Raw genomic sequence first — 26,656 nt, 5'->3', positions numbered from 1 at the left:
ATACGACGGCGTATCTCCTGATATGCCGTCGTATCTCTGAGATGCGACGGTCGGATCTATGCGACTGATTCATAAGAATCAGTTACACATAGATCTCCCTTAGATCCGACTGGTGTAAGTGACTTACACCGTTGGATCTTATGCCGCATACACACCATCACTTTATGTGATGAAAAAAAACGACACTTTCTGTGAAGTAAAAAATGACGTTTTTGAAACTTCAATTTTCAAAGACGAAGTTGCCTACACACCATCGTTTTTCTCACAATGTTCTTGCAAAGTGAGGTTACGTTCCACCACGTTTTACCATTGAAGCTAGCTTCTGGGCATGCGTGGATGAAAAAACGTCTTAGAAAACGACGTTTTTTGCTACACACGGTCAATTTCTGTGAAGTAAAAAGTGCACTTTTGAAAAACGACACATAAAATTGAAGCATGCTTCAATTTTTATTGGTCGTTTTTTACAAGACATAAAACGACGTTTTTCCCCACACACGGTCAATTAAAGTGACGTTTTTAAAAACGTCATTTTTTTTCATCACATAAAGTGATGGTGTGTACGGGGCATTAGGCTGCAATATCCCGCCGGCCGCTAGGTGTCGCTTCGGTTTTTTACGCGAGGAATATGCAAATTCCGATTTCCGCCGATTCAGAAACGAACGCCCACCCGTCGCTTTTTTTTTTTTTTACGTCGTTTGCGTTCGGCTTTTTCCGGCGGATAGTTACCCCTGCTATATGAGGGGTAGCTAATGTTAAGTATGGCCGTCGTTCCCGCGCCGAGTTTCAAATTTTTACGTCGCTTGCGCAAGTCGGTCGGGAATACGGATGGCCGGAATTTACTTTTCTCGCCGAAAACAATGACGTCCTATCGACGTCATTTGGAGCATGCGCACTGGGAAATATCGAGTTTATCAAGTTTGGAGGTAAGTGCTTTGTGAATACTGCACTAGCCTCGCAAATGTGCGCCGGCGGATCGTAAATCACATAGATTACGAGGATCTAAAGATCCGCTAATCTATGTGAATCTAGCCCATTGTATATATCGCACTGTGGAGGGGATTCAACACTTAGGTCCATCACCCCAACAAGACTATTCATTTAATTTATGTATGTGATTTGCACTTGGCACTTTATTGTATGTTTTCCTTCACCATGATGAATTATGTAGCACATAGTCACTTTTGTATCTAGTTATTTACCACTTATGGATTATAGTCTATGCTCATAAGCGTAGTATTATTTATTTTAAAACTGATTTATATATATATTTCAAATTAGCTAACAGTGCAGCACTACCCATTGTATATTTATTCCTATTTGTGGTTATGGATTAACCCTTCAGTGCTTTGCGGCAGTTAAAGGGTCAATCTGTTAAGTAGCGCGGGAATACCTAATGAATATAAAATATATATATAGTTTATGCTCAATAGCGTATGGTATTATTTATTTTAAAACTGATATACATACATACATACATACATACATTTTTTTTTTTAATCTGGTACTAGTGTATTATATTTGAAAATCTTTACGCGCATCTACTGTTGCTGGTTTATATGTGCTTTAATGTATTGCAGAAATGGCGAGGTGTAGAGCATGGACCAGCTGCAATCAGAAATGCCAAACTTATTGAAAGACTCTCCGGCATAGGTAAGACCTTGAAACTATGAATATGTGAGATTTTCTTTGTTTCTTTGTTTAACCACTTGAAAACTGGCAGTTTAAACCTCATTCCTGTCCAGGTTAGTTTTTAGTTAGTTACTTTGACCTCATTCACAGGGGTGTAACTATACATACCCCTCTTTGCCCACACAGTATGCACAAGTGTTCCATGCATCCACGTACAAGCAGTCCCATTCATGTGTAGCACCCCTTGTGTACAGTAGGTACATTTAGTTGGGCTCCTGCTTTAGCCAGGGGACCCAGGGTTAATTTGTTGTTAGGTTGGCAGTGCTCTAAGGCAGTGTTTCTCAACTCCAGTCCTCGGGGCGCACCAACAGGTCTTGTTTTCAGGCTTTCCATTATTGTGCACAGGTGATTTTATCAGTTTCACTGCCTTAGTAATTACCATAGCAGTTTGATCTGAGGGAAATCCTGAAAACATGACCTGTTGGTGCGCCCCGAGGACTGGAGTTGAGAAACACTGCTCTAAGGACTGAGTCTCCTGTCACCCCCCTCTGTCTTCTAGAAGCTTCTGGAGAGTTTTAGAACTTTAGAGGGTGGAAAGGAAGAGATGAGAATGCTTGGCCATGCGAGAGCCAGGGTCCTGTGGGCTGGGAGGGGACCTTTGTGCTGGGGGGGCAGCATGAAGGCAGAAGGGCCAGAGATGAAGAGTGCTAAGAGTGAGAGAGAACAGTGGAGGAAGCCTCACACCCCTTCAGCTAGGTTTAGCTGAGTCACCCTGGGAGCCATTGGACTGTTCAGCAGTCACCACATGAGCTACAGGATCTTTACAGGGGACTACGTGAGAAGCTTAAAGTCTACACTTGAAGCAAAAAAGAAGAAAACTGTCACTAGAGCCTCACCCAAAATAAGTAAGGTTTCGGGAGGAGGGTCTTTTTTTTTTTTTTTTTTTTTTTTAGGAACCAAGGGCCAGATTCACGTACAGCGGGCGCAAGTTTACGTAACCGGTTTACGTTACACCGCCGCAATTTTTCCGATTTAGTGCCCGATCCACAAAGCACTTACCTGGAAATTTGCGGCAGTGTATCGTAAACAGGTCCGGCGCAAGGCGGTCCAATTCAAATGGGGCGGGTATCATTTAAATTAGGCACGTTCCCGCGCCGGACGTACTGCGCATGCTCCCGTCGCAAATTTCCCGACGTGCTTTGCGCGAAATTACGACGCGCCGACGTTTTGTGAATCGCGACGTGAAAAAAGATTTACGCCGGGAAAAATAAAAGATTTAAAAAAATTTCAAAAGCGACGCGGGAAAGACAGGCATACTTTAATATGGCGGAGTAATTTTACACCATGTTAAAGGTGCCCTATCTTTGCGATGGAAATCTAACACTCGCGACGACGTAACGACGGGAAAAAGCTTTGTGGATCGCCGTAACTCCTAATTTGCATACCCGACGCTGGTTTACGACGCAAACTCCCCCCAACGGCGGCCGCGGTATTGCATCTTAAGATCCGACAGTGTAAAACTATTACACCTGTCGGATCTTAGGGATATCTATGCGTAACTGATTCTATGAATCAGTCGCATAGATAGAAACAGGGATACGACGGCGTATCAGGAGAAACGCCGTTGTATCCCTTTTGTGAATCTGGCCCCGTGTCTTTACCTGGTTACAAGATACCAACACATAATAAATGGAGGTGTGTTCCTTTGAATCAATAACTGCATATAAACAAAAAGGAATAGCATCCAAATAGATTCTTCAATAAGGAACATGGTATATATCAAAAAATAGTACATTTTATTTTAAAGAATAATCCACATAAAACATAAATTGTATCCTCCACCACTTTAAAGAGTTAAAATCTGACAATTCAACTCTCATACTGTCTGATATAATGGATTAATTAGGCCGGCTAAGATATTCAACTAGATGAAAATTATTATAGCAACACTGAATAGGCTGATTGCCGAGTAACCCAGTATAGGCAGTCCACTGGCATGATATAATAAGTTGCAGCTGTGATCGGAAACTACACAGACAATGGGCCAGATTCACGTAGACTAGCGGCATTACACCGCTGCAAGTTTTCATCGCAAGTGCCTGATTCACAAAGCACTTGCAATGAAAACCTACGCTGGCGGCCTCCGGCGTAAGCCCGCGTAATTTAAAGTGGCGTGTGGCATTTAAATTGGGCGCGCTCCCGCGCCGGACCTACTTCACATGCTCCGTTTCGAAATTCCCGCCGTGCTTTGCGCGAACTGACGTCATTTTTTCGAACGGCGACGTGCGTAGCGTACTTCCGTATTCCCGGATGTCTTACGCAAACGACGTGAATTTTTAAATTTCGACGCGGGAACGACGGCCATACTTTATACAGCACATAAGTGTGCTGTGTAAAGTTGGGGTACCCAAAACGACGACTAACTTTGCGACGGGAAACTAGACTAGCAGCGACGTAGTGAACGCGAAAAACCGTCGTGGATCGCGGTAACTCCTAATTTGCATACCCGACGCTGGTTTACATACCCGCCGCTGGTTTACGACGCGAACTCCCCCCAGCGGCGGCCGGGGTACTGCATCCTAAGATCCGACAGTGTAAAACAATTACACCTGTCGGATCTTAGGGTTAACTATGCGTAACTGATTCTATAAATCAGTCGCATAGATACGACGGAGTATCTGAGATACTCCGTCGTATCTCCTTTGTGAATCTGGCCCAGTATACTTAACTTCTGGACTATCTCGGATGTAAATTTCAATCACCTGGATAATCCCAGGTTTATGGACATTGCACAGTCCTAATGATAGAAAATTCAAGTGGGGAAGGTAGGAATAGGAATCCACAGTGATGCTATGATTATAAATCGGATAAACAGCCAGCATGTAAATCACAGGTAAGGTAGTGAATCCGATTTCCGTATGTAACGGAATGGCCCGTAGGACCCAGAGGCTCTTAAAGGGTGTGGGGTACTCCTGTTTCAGCTTCACCAATGACTCATGTGTCTAGGGTCATCCTATGTCTACTAGGGGCATAGGGTGACTGAGAAATGATATCTCGGTTTACATGAGATGGGACAGTAACGATAATTCACAATGTATTGCAGGATATCTTGAAATATTACAGGTTGTTGATTCTAAACCCAACCGATCAATAGAGTTATTCATTCATGTGGGAACACAGACTGTTAAGGTGGTAATTAAGTATGCTACTGTCATGTAAACTAACCTTAGTCTGGCTTCTAAAGAGCCGGAGCCGGTGTTGGAGTCATGATGTCTGACTTGTCAGCTGTAGCTAAATAGCTCATGTGGATTGTGGTAGACCTGGCGACAGAAATTCTACCCAAGATGTGTATTGGAGGCTCGTTAGGAAGAATTGTATAATGTTGTGGGTGGAGTTGAGTCATTTTTCATATTTGGTTGCGGACTGTATATAAAGAGCTTGAGTTTACCATTAAAGTATCTATACCGTTTGAACCAGAGACAGAGCTGTGTGTCTCGTTTCTGGGGAATCCTATGGGTCATGTCCGTCTGTTGGATTGTGGAGTGTCGATAAGCTGTCGTGGGTTGGTGGAATCGACTATCGTAAACGGCGTTAACCCCTGACCGTTACACTGTGTATCACCGTCCACTTGCAAAACAACGTAAGTGGAGGAAGGGAGACAGACAATGAGAGTTAAAGTCTCAATCAGATATCAAAATAAAACAAGCAAAACTTATCTTGTTCGCTGCTCTCCAGATTGCAGGCAATTGAACTGTCCTCGAAATCTTGTTTGTGTAGAAAAGAATGGAGCGTATAAACACCTGTTCTGTGAGCAATGTTGGCGTTCGGTATCTGATAACTGGCATCTCCCTCTGCAGCCTCCACTCAGAGAGTTACTTTCATTTTGTCCATCTACCACATCCCGCTAAACATCTGAGAGTGTCACCGAGAGGAGAGTTAATGTTAGAATAGCTGTGTCATCACTAAACACAGTGTGGTGGTGTCCTGACGCGTTTCATTTGAGATTCATATAGTTCAAATAGTCTCCTTATATTGCAAATTTAATTATACTTTATTGATCTATCCCGATCTCATCAATCACACACCCACTTTCTTCTGACAAACCAAAACACACCGACTTGGGGTAATCACATATACATACAGATTTATATTGACATTGTTTCTTAATAAATCATGTTAATTATAAAGAGTGGTTTTATACAGCCAATTACTTATTTAGACAAACAATTTTCAAGAAGCACAGACAAACTGAAAAATACATAATGAACTCCGTTAAAACGGGGCCTTATTCTTATTTTCAGCTGTTTTTGTTTTACCCACATTCATTTTTCCACATCAGCAAGTTAGCATGTAAATAACACGTGTGGTTGAACAGTTGATAAAATTCTGAATTTTTAAGGTTTTTTGACCATCAGTGCTCATAAACACATTAATTTTATCCATGTATTTACGCATTGTACATTTCCCATAGGGATGCATTCCTTTCAAAGGAGGGAGGTCAGTTAACAAATTTTTTTTATATGATCTCTGATATTCAGAATGTGTCAGGCTATCTCCAGAGTTAGGTGATCTATGTCCTGTTAGTATAGGTCTTTCTCCTACAATTTCACCCAAAATCAGCGACTTGGAAAGTATGTGCCAGTGATGGTTAAGTATACCCCTAACCTGCTTAGTTTGTTTAGTAGTACTGATAAGTTCTCGTCTATCAGTTTTTCTGGCTCTTTTTGGCTCTCCTGATGCTTTTATGTGAGTACCCCCTTTCCTTGAACCTACTATACATTTCTGTAGCCTCGATGCAGTAATCGTTCTCCTGTGAGCAGTTTCTCCTAATCCGTAGAAACTGACCCACGGGTATTCCCTGAATGAGGGAACGGGGTTGGTGACTGGAGGCCTCTAGGAGCGTATTAGCCGCAGTCTCTTTGCGTTACATTTTAGTAAAAATGTGGTCATGTTGTTTACCATATTAACAACAAGGTTGGTCTTTATTGATTTAAAATAAAAAGACATATACAAGGTATCAAAGTACAGTGCATGCATGGCAGGACGGATGAAGCACATAGGAAAAACATCACAAATCATATTAAGACCCACAGAGATTAAATATCAGACCGGATGGAAACCACACATCTTCAGGACTTACTGCAGATAGAGAGGGGGGAGGGGAAGGGGGAGTGGGGAGGGGGAAGAGAAGGAGGGGGAAGGGGGAGAGAAGGAGCAGAGGGGGGAGGGGAGAGGAAGAGGGAGGGAGCAGGAAGAGGCCGGGGAACCCACCACCAGCGTTGAATACGGTGCCAAGCCTATCATAGAGGATCAGTCCATGGTCCATGGTCCCCACACTCGTTCAAACTTCAAAGGACAGCCCCTGCTCAAATACGTCATTTTATGGGAGGGCAGCATTAACCGCATCCATCCACATTCCCAGAGTGGGGGGGAGCCCTAGACGTCCATTTAACCAAAATTGCCTTCTTGACGTAGAAAAACGGTAGCGACATCAGCAGCTTGGTGAACCTAGGTCTCTGCTCATCATCCTGCACCCCCAGCAGATCCAGCTCCGGGGAGACCGGAAGACTAAGATGGAGGCGGACATTAACAGTCTCAAAAACCGCAGACCAAAAGTCTGTCAGTTTGGGTCAGGACCAGAACATATGAATATAGGTACCCTCGGAGGTACAACATCTTGGGCAGTTCGGGGAGCGTTGTGGATAAAACCCATGCAGTCTCTGAGATGTAAAGTATACCCTGTGCAAGAACTTAGGGCCAAATCTACAAAGCAGATGCGCCGACTTAACTCGAGATTTCTAAATTTACACGGCGCGTATCTTTGCACCTGATCCTCAAAACGAGATACGCCTTAAAATCTTGTTTTTCCGTCCTACCTAAAATAATTACGCCGGCGCTTTTCTGTGCGCAAATTACGCTAGAAACGCCGTTGTTTTTGATAGGCAAAGATGCAAATGAGGGAGATAGGGCGATCCACAAAATTAAGTGTGTGCGCCGTAGATTACGCCCTGTGCGCACCTGTTAGTTTCCCGGAGGGAAGTTATACTTTATAAAAGCAGCCCTAATTTTACACCTGCCGTGTAAAGGTCTGCTGAAGCAACAGCATTGAGGAAGAGCTGAGCACACATATTTGCTGGACTACAATCTGTCTGCCAACATGCCAGGGCCATCCATGATCCTAACTGCACTCAGTACTTTAGAGGTGCAAAGAAGGAGGAGGGCACAGAGGAGGAGGAGGGCACAGGAGAGGGTATACCGCCCACGCCGAGATCTCTTTGGCATGACTGCTTTTGAGGTCTATGGCAACTTTCGTTTCAACCGTGAAGCCATCCTGGAATTAACCAGAATCCTGCAGGATGATCTCACCACCCCAACACAACGATCCCATGCCCTGCCGCCTCTGATCAAAGTAATGGCAACACTCCATTTCCTTGCCACTGGCTCTTTCCAACGCACAAGTGGAGGTCTGGCTGGGATGGCACAATCCTCCATGAGCAGGTGTGTGCACCAAGTAGTCCCTGCAATACTGAGACGCATGGGCAATTAATTCCAAAAACCCACCCAGGAGGTCCAGCGATTGAAAACCATGACGGACTTTTACCACATTGCCCGATTCCCACGGACCATCAGGGCCATTGATTGTACCCATGTGGCACTACAGCCCCCCAATGAGACAGAGCACATGTTCCGTAATAGGAAGCACTGGCATTCCATAAATGTCCAGGTAATAGTGGATGCACAATCCCTCATCTGGCACGTCTGTGCAAAATTCCCTGGATCCTGCCATGACAGCTATATATTCCAGCAGACCAACATCTCCAGAGATTTGCAGTTGAACGTGTATGGAGACAGCTGGTTGGTGAGTTACATGGGTGTCAGGTATGTCATACCCTATGATGCAGACATCACAAGGGGCACATGCATGACTAACATCCTTCTGTCTTTTCCCTTACAGGTGACTCTGCATATGCACTGGGACCCCATATGATGACCCCATTCCGGAACCCCCAAACCCCAGGAAAGCAACGTTATAATGAGGCTCACATACGTACCCGTGCAGTGGTGGAACGCACATTTGGGCTCCTGAAGTCCCGCTTCAGATGCCTGGATAAGTCTGGGGGTACACTGTTGTATTCCCCAGACTTTGTGTGCCAGATCATCGGTGCATGTTGTATTCTGCACAACTTTGCAGTGAGAAGGGGCCTGCAGATTGACATACGTGGTGACCTGACCCCCCACCCAGGCAATCCCCCCCCTAACCAACTATACCCGGTCTGCTGAGGGCACAGCAGCCAGGAGACGCCTCGCAGAAGGCATTTTTTCACAGTAAACGCACATTAATAATGTCACAATGAGAATGCATAAATGCACACCACTGTGGTCCCTAGCACAGACATATCACATGCACATCGAATTGGATTAGATCCAAGTACCCCCCCCCTTTGGTACTTGGGAGCAGTAACGCCATGCCACGGCTCCAATTATGTCACTGTGCATTCATACACCATTCAGGAACCTGGGATCACTTCTCCCTGGTCCTGGGGATCCCTTCTCCACCAAAACTGAGGGTGACACCCTTATTTTATCAGGAATGCCACCCCCCCCCCCACATTCACACATCATTTACCCACATAAATCAAATCATAAATGCAGTATACCAAAATAAATAATAAAAATAAAAAATAAAATCATAAAAACAAAAAAAACAAAAGTATCCCTGCTAAGTTAGTTGCAGCGGCGAGTGCTACGCCTGGGCTGGCCACAGGCAAGGGCACGGGCACGGCCAACCCAGAGGATCTTCATTGGGGGGGGGGGTGTGAGCAGGGGAGGGAGTATCTTCATGGGGGGGTGGGTGAGCAGGGGAAGGAGGAGCCTCCCCTGGTGACTGTCCTCCTGCTGGCCTGCCCTCCAAGGCCACTGCTATCCTTGTGAGACACATTGTGAGGGCAGCCGCATTGGCCTGGCCAAACCTGGTATTGTCCTGCACAGCCTGGGTCAGGGCACTCACCTCCTGGGCCACGCCTGTTGTGGCGGTCTGCAGGTCATTCAAGCATGTGATGACCGCCACTGAGTTGGTGGCCACATCACCGAGTGCCTCCTTCATTACATCCAGGCTGTGCTCCATCTGGGTCATTTTTTGTTTCATTTGAGCCAGAGTGCGGGTCTGCCGGGCATTGTCCCTCAGCAGACTGACCGGCAGACGCTCGGCCACCCCCCTGGTGTCCTGGGTCGCCATCCTGCCTGCCCCTGAGGTTTGTGGCCCTGGAGGAGGGGAGAGAGTGACCCTTGTGGGTTGCGGCCTGTTGGGGGAGGAGTGGGAAGGGCTACCCCTGATGGTGGCCTGACTGCTGCCAGCCTCTGGGGTAGCCTCAGGGGAAGCCTCAAAGGTCATCATATCAGAGGCCAACAGGATTTCCCTGCCAAGCTGCAGATCTTCTTCCTCCTACCCCTCAACCTCCTCCCCCTCAACCTCCTCATGAGGGGAGGTTTGGCCACTCCCCTCCCCTGGGGAATCCTGCCCTTCTTGGGACTCATCATCAGCCTGTCTTGGGGGTGGTGCAGCAGCCTGGGCTGATGGGCCTGCAACCTCCTGGGCTGATGGGCCTGTAACCTCCTGGCCATCTGTGGAGGACACAAAACAATCTCCCCCCCCCCCGCCGCATTGATCTGATTCGTGATCTTTTTAAGTATCTCCTTCCTCCTGGCCGGGGGGGTGTTCTGGCTCTCAGGGCCATGCAGATAACGCCCATATCGGACGATGCCCCGAGCAAGAATTTGCTTCTCTCCCAGGGTAAAATTCAGCTTCCTGCGCTTGGGGGCCATCACAGACACCACCCAGCAACAAGAAACTCACCCAAAAAGCAATCAACAATACACACACACCAAACAATCAACAATACACACACAACAAACAAACAAACAAAAATACTCACTGAAAAAACAAACAAAAATCTAAACACACAAGCAGACAGCTACTATAAATTCAAAAACAAACACGCAAAAACAAATACAAAAATACAATCACAAAAAAACAATCAGAAAATACAATCACAAACAAAAAACAAATATACACTTCTCAAAAACAAACACCAACTATACTCTCCAACTCCTCACAAACTTTTCTCACAAAAACAACTTACCAACAAACGTTCAGAGCAGAAGCAACTTGCTCTAGGAAGGGAAACACTGGGATATACTTTTGCAAGGGAAGTGTGTTTGACTGGGGCTTGTTATACACAGGGCGATCCTCAAACTAAGTATGCTTGGCCTTTTACCTATCTCACTGATTGCGCTGAGCCAAGTTCCGCACATGCCCAGTGAGGTCCAGATTCGTGCGCGCATGCGCAGTACGGCTGGCGCCTCATTTGCATGGGGTCACGGCTCATTACAATGAAGCACGCCCACTTCCTTCCCACTTGCAATAACCCCGCCTTACGCCTCGGAATTTAAGTTACGCTGGCGCAAATTTGGGCGCAAATGCGCTGTGGATACGGCACTTACGATACCAAATTAGGACGCCGTAACTTAAATGACATACGTTTTGAAGAACGAAATTTGCGCCGCTTTTTGTGGATTTGGCCCTTAGTTTGTATCAACTTATCTCTAGAAGAGATCACCAATTTATAACTATCCTCAAAGCAATCATCCCATGTCTCCCTGTCCAGGGATGGGACATCCCCACCCACTTCCTCCACAGGGAATCCATCTTAGGGGAGTCTTTAGCAAGAAGTGTCAGGTACAAGGAGGATAGGGTCTTTGTTAAAGAGCTCTGAGCCAGCAGGTCCTCCACAACGTCCGCCTGAAGCACAGGCGGGGTGGGGAATTGTGCCCTGAAGGCATGCCGCAGCTGAAAGTAGCGGAATAGCATCCAGGGCGGCAGGCCATAGCGCCTCGACAAATCCTGAAAGGACAACAGGGATCCCCCCCGAGACAATATCTTGCAGCATTTTGACGCCCCTTGTTTACCATATTAAGGTGGGAGAATGCCAAAGTTTCAGAGGCAAGAATAGGTCAATCTTATTATTAGTGGAACAAAGGGTAGTAGATGTGGGGGGTGATCAGATGGACAAAATTAAAATACAGTTGTTAGGTGTGGGTAAGATAGACTTCTCTGAAGAGGAGGGTTTTCAGGGATCCTCTAAAAGCTAATAGAGGAGATGGACGGACAGATTGGGATAAGGAGTTCCATAGGCTTGGAGAGGCTCTGGAAAAGTCCTAGAGATGAGCATGGGAGGAGGTGATGAGAGAGAGCTAGAGAGCAGGAGGTCTTGAGAAGAAGGAAGAGAACGATTAGGTTGGCATTTAGAGACTAGGTCAGTGATGTAGCTGGGGGCAGAGTTGTGGATGGCTTTGTAGGTAGTAGTTAGTACTTTGAATTTAATTTGTTGGGCGAGCGGAAGCCATGGGAGGGATTGACAAAGAGGGGCAGCAGAGACAGAGCGATTGGTAAGGTGGATGAGTCTGGCAGTAGCATTCATGATGGACTGAAGGGGGGGCTAGAGTATGCAGGTGTAAGCCAATGAGGAGGGAGTTGCAGTAATCGAGGTGAGAAATGACCAGGGAGTGAATTAAGAGCTTAGTTGTGTCATTGGTTAGAAAGGGGTGTATTTTGGAGATGTTGTGGAGGTTGAGGTGGCAAGATTTGGACAGTGATTGGGACGTGGGGCTTGAAGGACAGTTCAGAGTCCAGGACTACTCCTTGGACCTTGGCATGTGGTGATGGGCCTATGGTTGTGCCATCAATTTTGACAGAGATCAGGGGAAGAGGCACGTGGGGGAGGAAAAATAAGTTCGGTTTTGGATAGATTGAGTTTGAGGAAGTGGTGTGACATCCAAACTGATATATCTGATAGTAAATTAGTGGTACGTGAGGAGAATGAAGGGGCTAGTTGAGTGGCAGAGAAATAGATTTGAGTGTCAGCTTAGAGATGGTATTTGGAAAATTGGAAAGAAACTGCGCTAAATACTAGACAAACAAGAAAGAAAGAAAAAAAGAAAAACTGCAATGAAATCAGTCTATTCAATCCGAGAGCTGAGATTACCATGTAAACAATGGATACAAAAAACAAACTGAAAAAATATAAATCGCGCTACCTCTAAACCGTGTGAAACAAATATTTGAATCCCAAAACATACAGCTATGTGATATATATTGATATAAATCATAAACTATGTGGTGTATGATGGTGTTAACTCAAAAATAAAAATATATATAGACATATAAATAAAACAAATATTGTATTAATAAAGTCCATAAATGTTTAACACATGAAATGCCAAACGCCCGTGCTCTGCCAAATTCCAAAATCAGTTGAAAACGTGTCCAAAGAAAAGTGATGTATCCTCCACCAAACTATAGATTGGCTCCTTACCAAATCGCCATGATCCCTTATGACAGGGGATCATGAACAGCATATAGTAGGTAGTCGCTTCCAGTCTTGCAGTTCAGACAGATACGATCCTTAAAGTGGATGTAAACCCACTACCATCATTTACAAGATATTAGCATATTTAATATCTATAATGATATACATGCCTCCTGCATGTATTGTTTTTTTTGTTTTTTTTTATTACTCACCCCCTCAGCTGTAAGGAGCCCCACAATATCGCCGAATTGGTGGGCGGTTCTGATTCCCAACACTCGGTGGGCAATTTATTTATTATTATATTTTTAAGTAGTAATGGTGTTTTTTGTTTTTTTTTCGTGACTGCGACATTATGGCGGACAGATCGGACACTTTTGACACATTTTTGGACCATTGACATTTATACAGCGATCAGTGCTATAAAAATGCACTGATTACTGTGTAAATGTCACTGTTCGCGAAGGGGTTAACACTAGGGGGCAATCAAGGGGTTAACTGTGTTCCAGTGTGTGTGTTCTAACTGTAGGGGGATGGGACTGACTAGAGGATATGACAAATCGTTGTTCCTAGCTAGTAGAAACACACCCTACCCTCTCCTCTCCACACAGAACAGGGATTTGTTTATTATTATTTTTTTTTATTTTTTTTTATATATGAATATATATTATAGTTATTTATTAAATGTCACTCCTCATGCTTCAGAGGCACAAAAGGATTACAATTTCATTTTATCCCCCCCTTATCCTCCCCCCCCCCCCATCCCCCCTATCTCACCTTAAACAATCTCCTATATCTCTAGTTCTCTCTAATTTTCTTCTAGTGTATCTTTTAAGTATCTACCCTTAATTTTTCTGCGTAACTCCACGATTTCTTGAAAGTCCTTCATTTATCCCATTTCGTGATTTGTAAGATGTTATTACCCTCTATGCCCTCTTTCAATTCTTCCATTTTGTAAGTTTCTTCAACCGCATCTATCCACTCCCAAATTAAGGGGCACTCCACTTCTTGCCACCTCCTTGGAATAAGTCTCTTAGCGGCGTTGAGTAGATGCGGTACAAGCGTTTTCCTGTAGCTTTTTGTACCTTCCTCCCCCCCCATGGAATAGTATGACCCATGGGTCCATCTTGATCATTTTCCCCGTGATCTCTTCCACACAGGCCAAATTTTTTTCCCAATACCTCTTAACCTTGGTGCATCCCCACCAAAGGTGTGCCATATTTCCTGGTGATCTACATCCCCTCCAGCACTCTCCTGTCTGTTCTTCTTTGAATTTTTTTAGCTTATCCGGGGTCATGTACCATCCGGATATGCATTTAAAGCACATCTCCGCCGTACGGCTGTCTACCGCAGAGGAGTGTGTCAGAGCCAACATTTTATCTATTGTGCCCCTATCCCGTTGTGTTCCCAGTTCCCTTTCCCATTTTTTAATGAATGGAGGTATGTTCTGCTCATCCATCTTCAATAGAATCCTATATAGCTTTGAAGTAGTTCCTTTAGATCTTTCCGTGAACCATATTTTTTTCTAAATCTGTTAACTGGTCTCCCGCTCTCAGTGGGCCTGGTAGATCCTGGATAAAATGTTTAAGCTGCTGGTACCTCCATTCATTAATTTCCATTAAATTCTTTTTAACTTTTAACTCCTGTAGTGTTATTATGTGGCCCTCCTTCATTATATCCCTTAATTGTGCAGTGTCCTGTTTGATCCAATTCCCCCCGACTTGTGTTTTACCTGGTGCAAAATAATCATTATTTTTTTAGTGCTATGAAAGGTGAATTATATTCCTTCTCAATTTTTTTTTTATAGACATTATCCCATATTTTAAGTGCATTTTTTGTTATTTCATGTGCGTTTTTATCTAGTGTTCTAAATTGGGGAGGGTTCCATATTATCTTGTCCAACCTCGTCTGTGCTAACTCATTTTCTAGACTAACCCACCTTTTTTCTTTGTTGGCTCTGGCCCACTCCACCACCCTTGTCATTACCACTGCGTCATGGTATCCTTTAACATCCGGTACCGCTAAGCCCCCCTTTTTTTTTGGTTGTTTTAGGGTCTGGAGTGATATCCTATGTTTCTTATTTCTCCATATATAATTCATAATTAATTTTTTTAGTGCGGAAAATAGCAGGGCTGTGCAGTCGGAGTCGAGGAGTCGGAGTCGGGGGAAATTTTGGGTACCTGGAGTCGGAGTCGGCAAACAATGCACCGACTCCGACTCCGACTAAATTTAGATTGGAATTAAAAAAAAAAAGGCAAGTTTAAATGTCCCAATTCACAAAAAGTTATAATTAATGACTTCTCTACTGTAAGAATAAAGACCAATGCATGCAGTGCCACACGTAACCGCAAAACGAACACGTTAAGTGACCGTGAAGAAGCATGCTTTTCATGTGCTTCACTATATGGCACACAACGCACAATTAGGAGCTGCAATACTTCTACTTTCCATAGTGTTGTGTTCTGCTTTTACAGGGAACGCATGTTAGAGAACCAGTAAGTGTCCAAATAAAAAAATTCCAACAGGAGTTTTATAAAGCACTAAAAGAAGTTGAAAAGTATGATCGCTCATCAAAACTTACTGTTGAAGAAGCCATCCTTGTTTATCCAGAGATCGTTAGTGATGTGGCCAGAATAGTTACTGCAATGCCACCCACCCAAGTCAGTGTCGAAAGATTATTTTCAGCCCTAAAAATAATAAAGTCTGACTTAAGAGCCTCTATGAAAGAGGATCTGGCAGAGGCAATTCTCTTCCTTAGAACTCTACATTGAATTGATTTGCATTTGCTAAGCCTATAACTACATTTCAAGATTGATATAAACCATTTCTAGGTTTTACAGATTTTGTTTTTGGTTCATTATAGATAAGCTTTGTTTTTGTTCTAAAACAACCAAATAATGTGGTTTGTATTTTTGAACTGGTAAAGGTCCTGTTCCTGATGTTTATGCCTGCTGCTACTATCCAGCCACTTGAATGTTTTCATTGTGTTTGTCTTTTGCTTAAACTGTGCAATACAGTAGACTGTTGGCTTCCCAGCCAGTAGTCCTGTGGTAGGTTGCGTTTCTTTCCCTCAAGGAATGTATAAAATACATTTGCATATTAATACAGAGGAGTCGGAGTCGGAAGTACATAAAACTGAGGAGTCGGAACATTTATCTACCGACTCCACAGCCCTGGAAAATAGTGTTCTCGGGAGGGCTATGGGAATCATCTAAAATTTATATAATATTTTAGGTAAGATAACCATTTTGCAATAATTGATTCGTCCTATCCATGATATTGCTCTATTTTCCACTCTTTTTGTTTCTGTCTTAATTTCATTTAATAGGGGAATGAAATTGATCTTATACATTTTTTTTGTAGAATTTGCTAACAGTATCCCTAGATATTTGAGTTCTTTAACCCAGGCAAAAAGGTACTTCACTTTCAAGAATTGCTCTTCCAATTTACTTATATTTATACTCATAATCTCCATTTTGGTGAGGTTTATTTTAAAGTTCGAAATTTCCCCGTAGTCTCTACATAGATTTAATAGGTTTGGAATTGATGTTTTGGGTTTGTCCAAATAGAAGAGGACGTCGTCTGCAAAGGCAGAAAGTTTGTATTCCTCCTCTCCTATTTTAACCCCTTTTATTTCTTTGCAGTTACGGATCCTGGCCAGCAGAGGCTCCAAAGAGAGCACAAACAGGAGTGGCGACAAAGGGCACCCCTGCCTTGTACCGTTTTTCATTGAGAAAGTTTGAGATAGACTGCCATTTATCTTTATTTTGGCCTTGGGAGACAAATAAAGGGCTGCAATCCAGTCTATCATTCTCTGTCTAAACCCCATGCCCCTCAGAGTCAGCAGCATAAGTCCCCAGTCTACTCTGTCGAATGCTTTTTCTGCGTCGATCGACAGAAGTAAACCTGGGGACCCTACTGCCTTCATTCTCTGAAGTAACAAGAGTGTTTTTACTCCATTGTCTCTACCCTCTCTACCCTGAACAAAGCCTGTTTGGTCCAGGTGTACCAGTTTTGTCATTTCCTGTCTAACTCTTCCGGCCAATACCTTTGCGTACAATTTTATATCTGTGTTCAGCAGAGATATCGGCCGGTACCCTGAGCAGCTTCCTATGTCTTTACCTTCCTTTGGAATAACGGTGATGGTTGCCTCTGATGCTTCTTTACTTAATTTATACTCTCTTCCAAGGCCATTAAAATACTGGCATAATTTTGGGAGAAGGATCTCCTTGTATTTTTTGTAATACATCACTGTGAAGCCGTCTGGGCCCGGGCTTTTTCCTGCATCTGAACTTGTTAATGCTAGTTTAATTTAATTTTCTGTGATAGGCCTATCCATCCCTTCTGCCTCCATTTGATCAATTTTTGATATTCCTGCTTCTTTTAAAAATGTTGTAATCTTGTTTTCTTTCTCCCCTTTTTGCCAGTTCTTTTGTTCTACCGAATATAGTTTTTCATAGTATATTCTGAATGTTTCTGCAATATCTTTTGTTGTATGTAAGACCTTGCCTTTTCCGTTTTTAATTTTGTCTATGTAATTCCTTGATTTCTTTTTTTGTACCATCCGAGCAAGGTGTTTGCTTGTTTTATTTCCCCACCTGTATCTTTCCCTTGCTATTAAGTTAAATTCCCTTTTTGTATCCTGATCTAAGAGTTCTTTAAGCTCATTTCGCTTGTTTACTAAGTTTAGATATAAGTCTTGTTGCTTTCCCATTTTCTTATGTTTTTGTTCAAGATTAAAAATCTCCCCTATAAGTTTTTCCCTTTTACTACTCTTCTTTCTTCCTCCTTGCTCCTTCAGAGATCAAGACCCCTCTTATCACCGCCTTATGGGCGTCCCATAGTGTTGCTTTAGAGATTCCATCTATCTCATTTGTTTTAAAATACTCTTCTAATTCTTTTTTAACCCTCAGGAAACTTTTCTCTTTAATTATTAGCTCCTCGTTAGTCTCCAGTTTTGATAGGGCTTTTGATTCCCTGAGATATTTATGGATATGCTAATGAGGGTGTGATCCGAAATCGTCATGGTTTCTATTCTTGTCTCGACCACCATTTCCAGCATTCTATGGTCTACCAGTATGTGGTCGATCCGAGAATAGCTCCCATGGACCGGGGAATAAAACGTGTAATCTTGTTGGCTTGGGTTAAAGATCCTCCATGTATCCACTAATTGATTTCTATATAAGCTTTCCTTAACCTTTCTTAGTTGTATGTCTTGGGTTTCTGATGTCTGGTGAGTTTTATCTACTTTCGGGTCCATGCAAAAGTTTAGGTCACCTCCCAATATTAACTTTCCCCTCCTAAAATCCTTTAATTTCCCTAGTATTCCCAACAGGTATTTCATCGGGGAGGTATTCGGGGCATATATATTTACAAGAGTGTATTCCTCCTCCAGTTTTCCCCTTAAAAAGAGGAATCTCCCTTCCGGGTCTGTCATTCTATCTGTTAGAACAAACCGAGTCCCCTTCGCTATTCCAATTGCTATCCCTCTAGCTCTTTTGGAAATGGTATCTCCATAATACCATCTGGGAAAGTGGGGGGAGTATATCTTTGTGTTTGACCCCAATGTAAGATGGGTTTCTTGTAAAAAGGCAATGTCTGTCCTATACCTTTTCAACTCCTTTAATATCTTATGTCTCTTAGTTGGACTATTAAGGCCTTTTACGTTATAGGACAGACATTTAATCACTGGCATCCTTGTTTTCCTTTCTTCGAATTATGGTCTCTTCTGATTGTTTTGGTGAGATAGGGTTTCTTCCCTCCCTCCATCCCATCTCTCCCCTCCCGCCCTCCCGTCCCCTCCCCCTCCAACCCATCCCTCCCTCCTTCCCATCTCCTCCCCCTTCCCTCCCTCCCCCCCTATTTGGCCTATTAAAGGCCTCCTGAACCAAGGCATGGAAGATGGTTCAATCACTCTGGGTGGGGGTCTGAGATTGCCTCCCCCCCTCCCGGTTGTCCACCCGGAAAGGGGGGGGGGAGGGGACAAGACCCCAACCAGAAGTCAGAGGAAAGACCAAGCAAAGGACAAAAGAGAGCAAAGGGGGAAAAAAAAAAAAGGAGGAAAGCCGGGGGCATCCTACGAAACCCAGAAAAAAAAAGTGCAACTAGAGAAAGCCAGGAAGAGGGGGGGGAGTTTCCATTCTCCCCTCCTCTCCCTCTCATCTCCGCCTCCCCCCTACCCCCAACCTGGTAGGTCAGGGACCTGGATATCCAATTTCCTACAAAATTCTTTTAAGTCCTCGGGAAATCTTAGTGTCGCAGATCTCCCTTCTTTTGTTCCAATTAGACAAGCAGGGAACCCCCAGTTATACTTAATGTTCAGGTCTATCATCTGTTTTAAGAGCGGTTTTAACAACCATCTCCTTGCCAGGGTTTCTGGGGCCACATCAGTAAATATCTGCAGCTCCGTCCCTTCAAACACTATCGGGGATTGTCCCCTCAGCTTCTTCCAAATTGCTTCTTTATCTTCATAGAATCGGAACCTTATTATGACATCTCTTGTTCGCTCGGGGGTCGCTCTTTTCGAATTTCCTACTCGATGAACCCTTTCAATTCCAATTGGGTTGTCTATTGTTCTTTCCAGTAGTGGATTAAATATCCTCTGCGCTATTGACCTGAGGTCCTCGTCCCTCTTCTCTGGTATAGATATTATCCTTAAGTTTTGTCTCCGGCTTCTATTTTCCTGGTCCTCCAATTTGTAGAGAATATGCCTCTGTTGTAATTGAATCTGATCTATCTGGGCTTTTAGTGTGTTTGATTCCTGTTCCTGTTTCTCTATTTGTTCCTCTGCTGTTTCTATTCTAGAGAGCATGTGGGCAAAATCGGTCCGTAAATTCAGTATTTCACTTTTTATCACGTTTTCCAGCCTTAAAGCGGATCTCCACTCTAAAGTGGAGTCCCGCTGATCGGCACCCTCCCCCCTCCGGTGTCACATTTGACACCTTTCAGGGGGGAGGGGGGTGCAGATACCTGTCTACAGACAGGTATCTGCACTCACTTCCGGCCCTACGATGCGGGCAAAAGACGGGTTTTTCCCTTGCTTCCCGTCCATCCCCCGTTGTATGCTGGGAACACTCGGCTCCCAGCACACAGCGGGAGCCAATCGGCGGGCGCAGCGCGACTCGCGCATCCGCCGTAGGGAACCGGGCAGTGAAGCCGGAGCGCTTCACTTCCTGGTTCCCTCACCGTGGATGGAGGGGGGAGCAGCAGGGTGACGAGCGATCGGCTCGTCATCTGCTGCGATCGGCGCTGGACTCCAGGACAGGTAAGTGTCCTTATATTAAAAGTCAGCAGCTGCAGTATTTGTAACTGCTGGCTTTTAATATATATTTTTAGTGGCACATCCGCTTTAACAGCATCTCTGCCATTTCTCCTTTTGAGGGGGACTGAGTGTCTGCGCTTCGTTCATCCATCCTGCTGCTTTCCAGTCTACTTCCTGTAGGCCCTTCCTCTCTTGATTCTATAGATGTTTCTCTGGAGATATCACTCTGGGGTTTCTTATTTTCAGCCTTTTTAACTTTGTTCACTTGTTGTTGCTTTGTTACCCCCTGGACCCCAGGGGCGCGCGGGCTTTCCCCTCTTGTCACGAATGGCCTTATTGAACTTGTTGCTGTTGTATTGCTTGGAGTAGTTGGGGGTCCCCCTTTTGTTGATCTACTCGTCATTCTGCTCATGTTAGTCTCCTTCCTTCTAATTCTCTTCCCCAGCTTGGCCTCTTATTCCCAGCGAATTAATAAAGAATCCAGTGTCAGGGAAAAACCCGGTATGAAGTGCCGGACTGGGTTGGGCTGGATGTTTACTTTGTAGGGATTTACTATTTGCTCCTTTAATTTTGTTTTCCCCCCTTCTACCCCTCTCTTGGCTCCTAACCTACCAATATTATCTCGGTTTTCAGAGGTTCTGATAGTTTGAGCCGCACATATCAGTATACCGATATACCAATATACCAAATATTTATGTGCACCAAGGACTGGAAAAGAGAGGTGAAAGAAATTCCCCTTCTAGATATTTGTTTCTGGGGTTTGTGGGGGAAAAAAAAAAAAAGAGAGAAAGAGAACATTTTTGAACTTCAGATCTCCTCACAGTTCTTTCTCCTCTTTATCCCCCACTCCTTTCTCCTTTAATCCAGGGAAGGTATTCAGACATTCAGGCCTTCAAATAGTCTGATTATCTGGTTATTTAGGGCCAGGGAGTAAGAATACTCTCAGGATGAGCGTAGCCGTAACCCCTTTTCGGAGTACAAGGGAGCAAGGGGGATCCCCAAGTAATTGGACTCCTCAATAAAGAAAGAAAAATAGTGAGCAGCGGGGGGGTCCGTCTTTCACCCAGTATGCTGCAATGGGGATTCTATGTCATGAGCATATGTGTCACGTACCTGGTCTTGTAGAGTCTGATGCAGGGTAGCCTCTCTTACGACTCTGGTTCGCGAGCCACTGCATATGAGACAGCGGGCTCGGAGCACAGAGGGGTAGGAGTGCCGGGTGGTGAAGTGTAGAAGCAGGTGGGCGAATTCCTCTGGCAAGAAGATGCTGAACGCTCAGCGGAGGAAGGGTCAGCGACCCGCATAGAAGCTGCGACTACAGCGGCACAAGTTTAGTACAGTTCAGGTATACCGGGAAAGCAGGGTCAGACAAGCCGGGTCATAACAGGTGATCGTGCAGAAAGATGGCTGAAGAATAGTCGGTAAACAAGCAGGTGGATCTGGCAGCAGTGAAGTCAAGCAGGCGGATGGTCAAACGGAGCCGGGTCAGGATAGGAGAGATGAGAGGAGTCAGACACGCCGGGTTCGGTGTTCAAATCAGGTTTCAGGTAGAGTGGTCAAACAAGCCGGGTTCAGTGTTCAAATCAGGTTTCAGATAGCAAACAGGTCTCAGATAGTATCCACGTCAGAACTGCAGATCAGGCAGCGAAGACACTGTGCTGCTGAAGTGTTTAAATAGGGCAGCCTGCTGAAATCAGTCTGCACCGTTAACCCTTAAGTGGCAGATCCATGACAATATGTGTCAGTTAGAACTATTTAAATTGTTTCGTAGTGGGTGTAGGTGGGTCCGTTTCTCCCCCCAGTCTTAAAGTGAGATTTTAGCCATAAGCTGTGAATACTGATTACAAATAGTCCCCCTTCTTTTTCGTTTTTTTTAAGCAAGCTTCCGGAACAAGAGAGAAACACACTCAGCTGGTTATCATTCAATCATCATTTGTCATTGTTAGCTCCCACTATTGATTCCAATGTCCAGGGTTTTTAAATTGCATAGATCATATCCTACAAATATAGCTCCACTTGACCCATATCAATATTCCTGGAGACACACTTTTCACTTTTATACACTCAGCCCCGAAGGCACATCATATAGATGCAAGTAAAAAGGGCCGCTTTTAATGCACTGTCTGTGTTATACGTTGGGGGGCGGGGGGGGGGGGGTGTTCCGTTTTTTAATACTTATTATTATTTAATTATTGGTCACTTTTTACCCCCTTTTTATCCCCAGACCGCACTCCAGAACTTCTCACCTCTCACCTCTGTTCCACTTACAATATAATACAGTGTTTCATGTTATAAACTTTGTCTTGCACAGTCATACTCAATTAAGATAGTTTAAAGTTTATCAGACAGTTCTTGTACTCAATTTTCATCCACCTTTAAGAACACCACATACACATTTACTTAGCATGTACCAGTGATTAGTTAATAGCAGACCTTCTCCAATCTTCCTTAGTAACTTGGCCTTAATATTTTCTTCCAGACCCTCCTTTTGCTTCTCCAAAAAGGGGATTTCCCCTGCCTTACCTCTACACTTCCATCATCCTTCCTGCCCTTTGAGTAAAAGGTAGCTGAGATCTGACCTTATTATTGGTGGTTTAGGGTGTCCATCTGTGTGGTCGGCAGCCTCGGTCCTCACGCTGCATGTCCCTCTCCTTACTTTGATACCTGCGTTGCTTCCGTTCGTCTATCCCCGCTCCTCACCGGCTGTTTAATCCGCCCTTAGTGTAGGCAGCGTGGCTCAGGTTAGCAGCGTATGATGGTGCTTGTAGAGCCATACACAGCGGTACTCGGCGTGTGACGTGTTGGGGTGAAAGGTGCCTCCTCCTCCTCTCATTCATCGGCGCGGTCCATCCTCGCAACCAAGCAATCTCATTGCTGTCCTCTCCTCCCACCTACGAGCGCGCGTGTCCTCACGTGCGCGCCATCGCGATGGGCTTGCAGGGATTTGTTTATTTACACACACGTCCCTATTCTGGCTGTCATGCTCGTGATCACACGTGGTCATCCGGGGGCGGTTTAAATGTGCACCAACACGCTGCAATAAACCTGCAATAACGCACTGAAATATACTCTGTTAAATATGCAGTAACACACTGCAATATACTGCGGTAAATATGCAATAGCGCACTGAAATATATTGCATTAAACACGCACCAGTGCACTGAAATATACTGCGGTAAATGTGCACCAATCCACTGAAATATAGTGCGTTAAACGTGCACTCATACCCTGCAATATACTACGGTAAACCTGCAATGACACACTGAAATATACTGCGTTAAACATGCACCAACGCACTGCAATATACTGCAGTGAACGTGCACCAATATATATTGTTGTAACAGAACATGCGAACAGGCAAAAAATATGTTTGAAAACTGTTCAAGTCTATGGGACACGAACATGAAAACTCAAGTGCTCATTTTAAAGGTTAATATGCAAGTTATTGTCATAGTGTTTGGGGACCTGGGTCTTGCCCCAGGGGACATGTATCAATGCAAAAAAAGTTTTGAAAATGGCTGTTTTTTTGGGAGCAGTGATTTTAATAATTCTTAAAGTGAAACAATAAAAGTGAAATATTCCTTTAAACTTCATACCTGGGGGCTGTCTATAGTATGCCTGTAAAGTAGCGCATGTTTCCCATGTTTAAAACTGTCCCTGCATAAAATGGAATTTCGCAGCTATTCATGAATTCATCAAGGAAGTATCCGCAGTGTATTGTTCCACACCTTACGCGCTCAACCCCCCTCCCCTTTCATGATGTGGGGAGAAGAGACTGTCTAGTACATTGGAGCCTTGACGTCATGATGTATGCGGAGGGGTGTGACACGCAATCTGAAGCGGAAATGACGCACACAGATACATGTTTTGCATCAATTTAAAGCCTGGATGTTCAATGTGGTAAAGGGACTGCATTTTCAACCGGTCAATGTGGTTTCCAAATTGAAAACTGGTGAGGCCAACACGGCCCATCCCTGGACTAAATGCTTTTGACCCATCTATGGTATTATATACTTTACAAGGCTGTTGTTTTCAAAGATAAGGGAGGAACACACACTGGGACTTTGGATCTCTGGACTATACCTCTCATTTATTATTTTTTTTTGGAAAGGACTATCACCTTTTTGACATATCTACCACTTCGACATATCTACCTCTTCATATGGCTGTCTTATTTGAGAGTGAGTCTCAATAAGGACTCTGGTACAGTGAGAGGGATGTTAAAGAAGACTGTGTTCACCTGTTTATGGTTCCAGCGAGCCACACATGACCGTATTGGACATTCTAACACATACACCATCCCACTTGTATACCTCCTCTTGACCACTGTTACCCAGCAAGGTCCCCCTCCTTTCATCAGTCATTTTCTAATTCAACATACAATCATCCACTAGTCCACAGTTTCCCAATGCAGATTGGGAGAACTACTCATTCCTTTATTATCCTTTTCTTATCTTTGACATCAATACATTTGTTTTGCTAATCATGCTCTTATGGTGAGTGACATTCCATAGTTATGCACTACCTTAGGAATGGTTGAGCTCAGGGCTCAAAATTTCAAGCCCTGAGCTTCTAGCCAGGCCTCAAGTGTTACTCGCCACCAGTTGCGCCCCTAAAAACGCCCTTGTAGATTATCTCTTGGAATGACACTGTCAAATGTTTTATGCCGAATCAAGTTACACAATTAAATATTACCAACAACAACTTTAACAAAATGGGACAGGGCACTGAGGCAGACCAGAGGGACATGGCACTGGGTCAAACCAGAGGGACATGGCACTGGGTCAAACCAGAGGGACATGGCACTGGGTCAAACCAGAGGGACATGGCACTGGGTCAAACCAGAGGGACATGGCACTGGGCAAACCAGAGGGACATGGACTTTTTTACTTCTGCAAATATTGCTCTCCCTCTTCTTATGTACAAGACTCCCTCCTCCTCCTCTGCCTTCTCTCTAGAACCAGGTCTTTTCCCCCATTCTCTTGCTGTCTCCTCTGCAACCCCCATCCATCCTCCTCTCTCTCTCTCCCTCTCCTATTCTACCCACTCTCATAATCAGGAGCCCCTGTGTGCGGCTCCACACTTGCATGTCCCCACTTCCCCCTTCCATTGCTGGGCAGTGAGGAGAGGAGCTGCAGCACAGCGGGAGGGAGTACAATCCAGCACCAAGATTCACACACCAGCATAGCCATTGACACCACAACACAGCGCACACTGACACCGCACAGCATACTGCCGCTCTCTTGCCAGGGCAACTCTTGGTGAGCGCTGTGCTGCACTGCCTACCTGGGACACCCAGAGTGGTGATAATCGCAGTCCTCCAGCTCACTTGTTCCTTCCTGCTCCTTGCTCTCCAGCTACATTGGTCAGGTTGGGAAGTCAGGCTCAGAGAGGTCATACTATCAGGTCCCATGGCTTAACGAGAATTGTAAGGAGAGCACCTGTGTACTGCTCTGCATGTGTGCGGCTCACCCGACTACTTTTCCTGGGCACGCACCTTTCCTCTTCGGCCGCCAATCGCAGCGTGGCTCTAAGTGTAGGCACAGATTGGACTGTTGGTCATGCAGAACTGTTATCACTCGCCCCCAGCTTAAATCCACTCGCCAAATGATAGCAGGCGAGTGGAAATTTTGAGGGCTGGTTGAGCTATTATTTTTTTTTTTCTAAGTTTGTTATTTAATATACTGCGGTAAACGTGCGCCAATACGCTGAAATATACTGTGTTAAATGTGCACTAACAAACTGCACTGAAATATTTAGCAGGAAACCTGTCCTGTCCAAATAAAACGACACTAAAGTAAAAATAAAACCGTCACACTGTACTATCATTAGATTAACACTAAACTGATACTTTACAATCACAATAGCCCACTATAGCACAGTAACTCGCTAGTAGCACTGAACCGAGCCCTGTTCTATCTATCTCCATGCCAATATCACACTGCAAATGGCCACCATGGGGTGGGACTAAGAGCAATGAGCCATGATTGGATAGCGTCATGACAGTGTCCAAACATGGCTATGACGGTACTATGTGCCCTGATTGGACAAAGCTTTCATTGTTTCAGCCAATCAGGGCTTCCAATGCGCACTGTACAGTGGAGCAGTGCATTGTGGTTGTTGGGCAGGCCGAACAAATGTTCGAATGCTCCAGTAATTCGTGTGTCCCAAAGAATGGGCGACAGCCAATGTTCGGCCTGAACTCATGCAATAAAGTTGCACTAAAGTTGTGAAAAAGAGTAAGACAATAACAACCGCAAACACGCTGCAAACAAGTAGCTGGATTCATGTACAGTTACGACGGCGCATCAGTAGATACGCCGTCGTAACTCCGAATCCGCGCCGTCGTACATTTAAGCGTATGCTCGAACTGAGATACACTTAAATGTTGCTAAGATACGAC

The 26,656-nt window shown here is 44.5% G+C and overlaps 1 protein-coding gene across 1 annotated transcript in view; it reads left to right on the top strand.

Moving 5' to 3' along the window:
• The window catches only part of ARG2 (arginase 2), a 202,217-nt gene that overhangs the window by 12,645 nt on the left and 162,916 nt on the right, over positions 1-26,656 (top strand). The window contains exon 2 of the mRNA XM_040332838.1: positions 1,578-1,650. Coding sequence (XP_040188772.1) covers positions 1,578-1,650 — 73 coding nt within the window. The remainder of the gene's footprint in view (positions 1-1,577; positions 1,651-26,656) is intronic.

Source organism: Rana temporaria, chromosome 13, assembly GCF_905171775.1.
Source record: "Rana temporaria chromosome 13, aRanTem1.1, whole genome shotgun sequence".
NCBI lineage: Eukaryota > Metazoa > Chordata > Amphibia > Anura > Ranidae > Rana > Rana temporaria.
The sequence above is the reverse complement of the archived record's forward strand: the minus strand, read 5'-3'. Positions and strand labels throughout refer to the sequence as shown.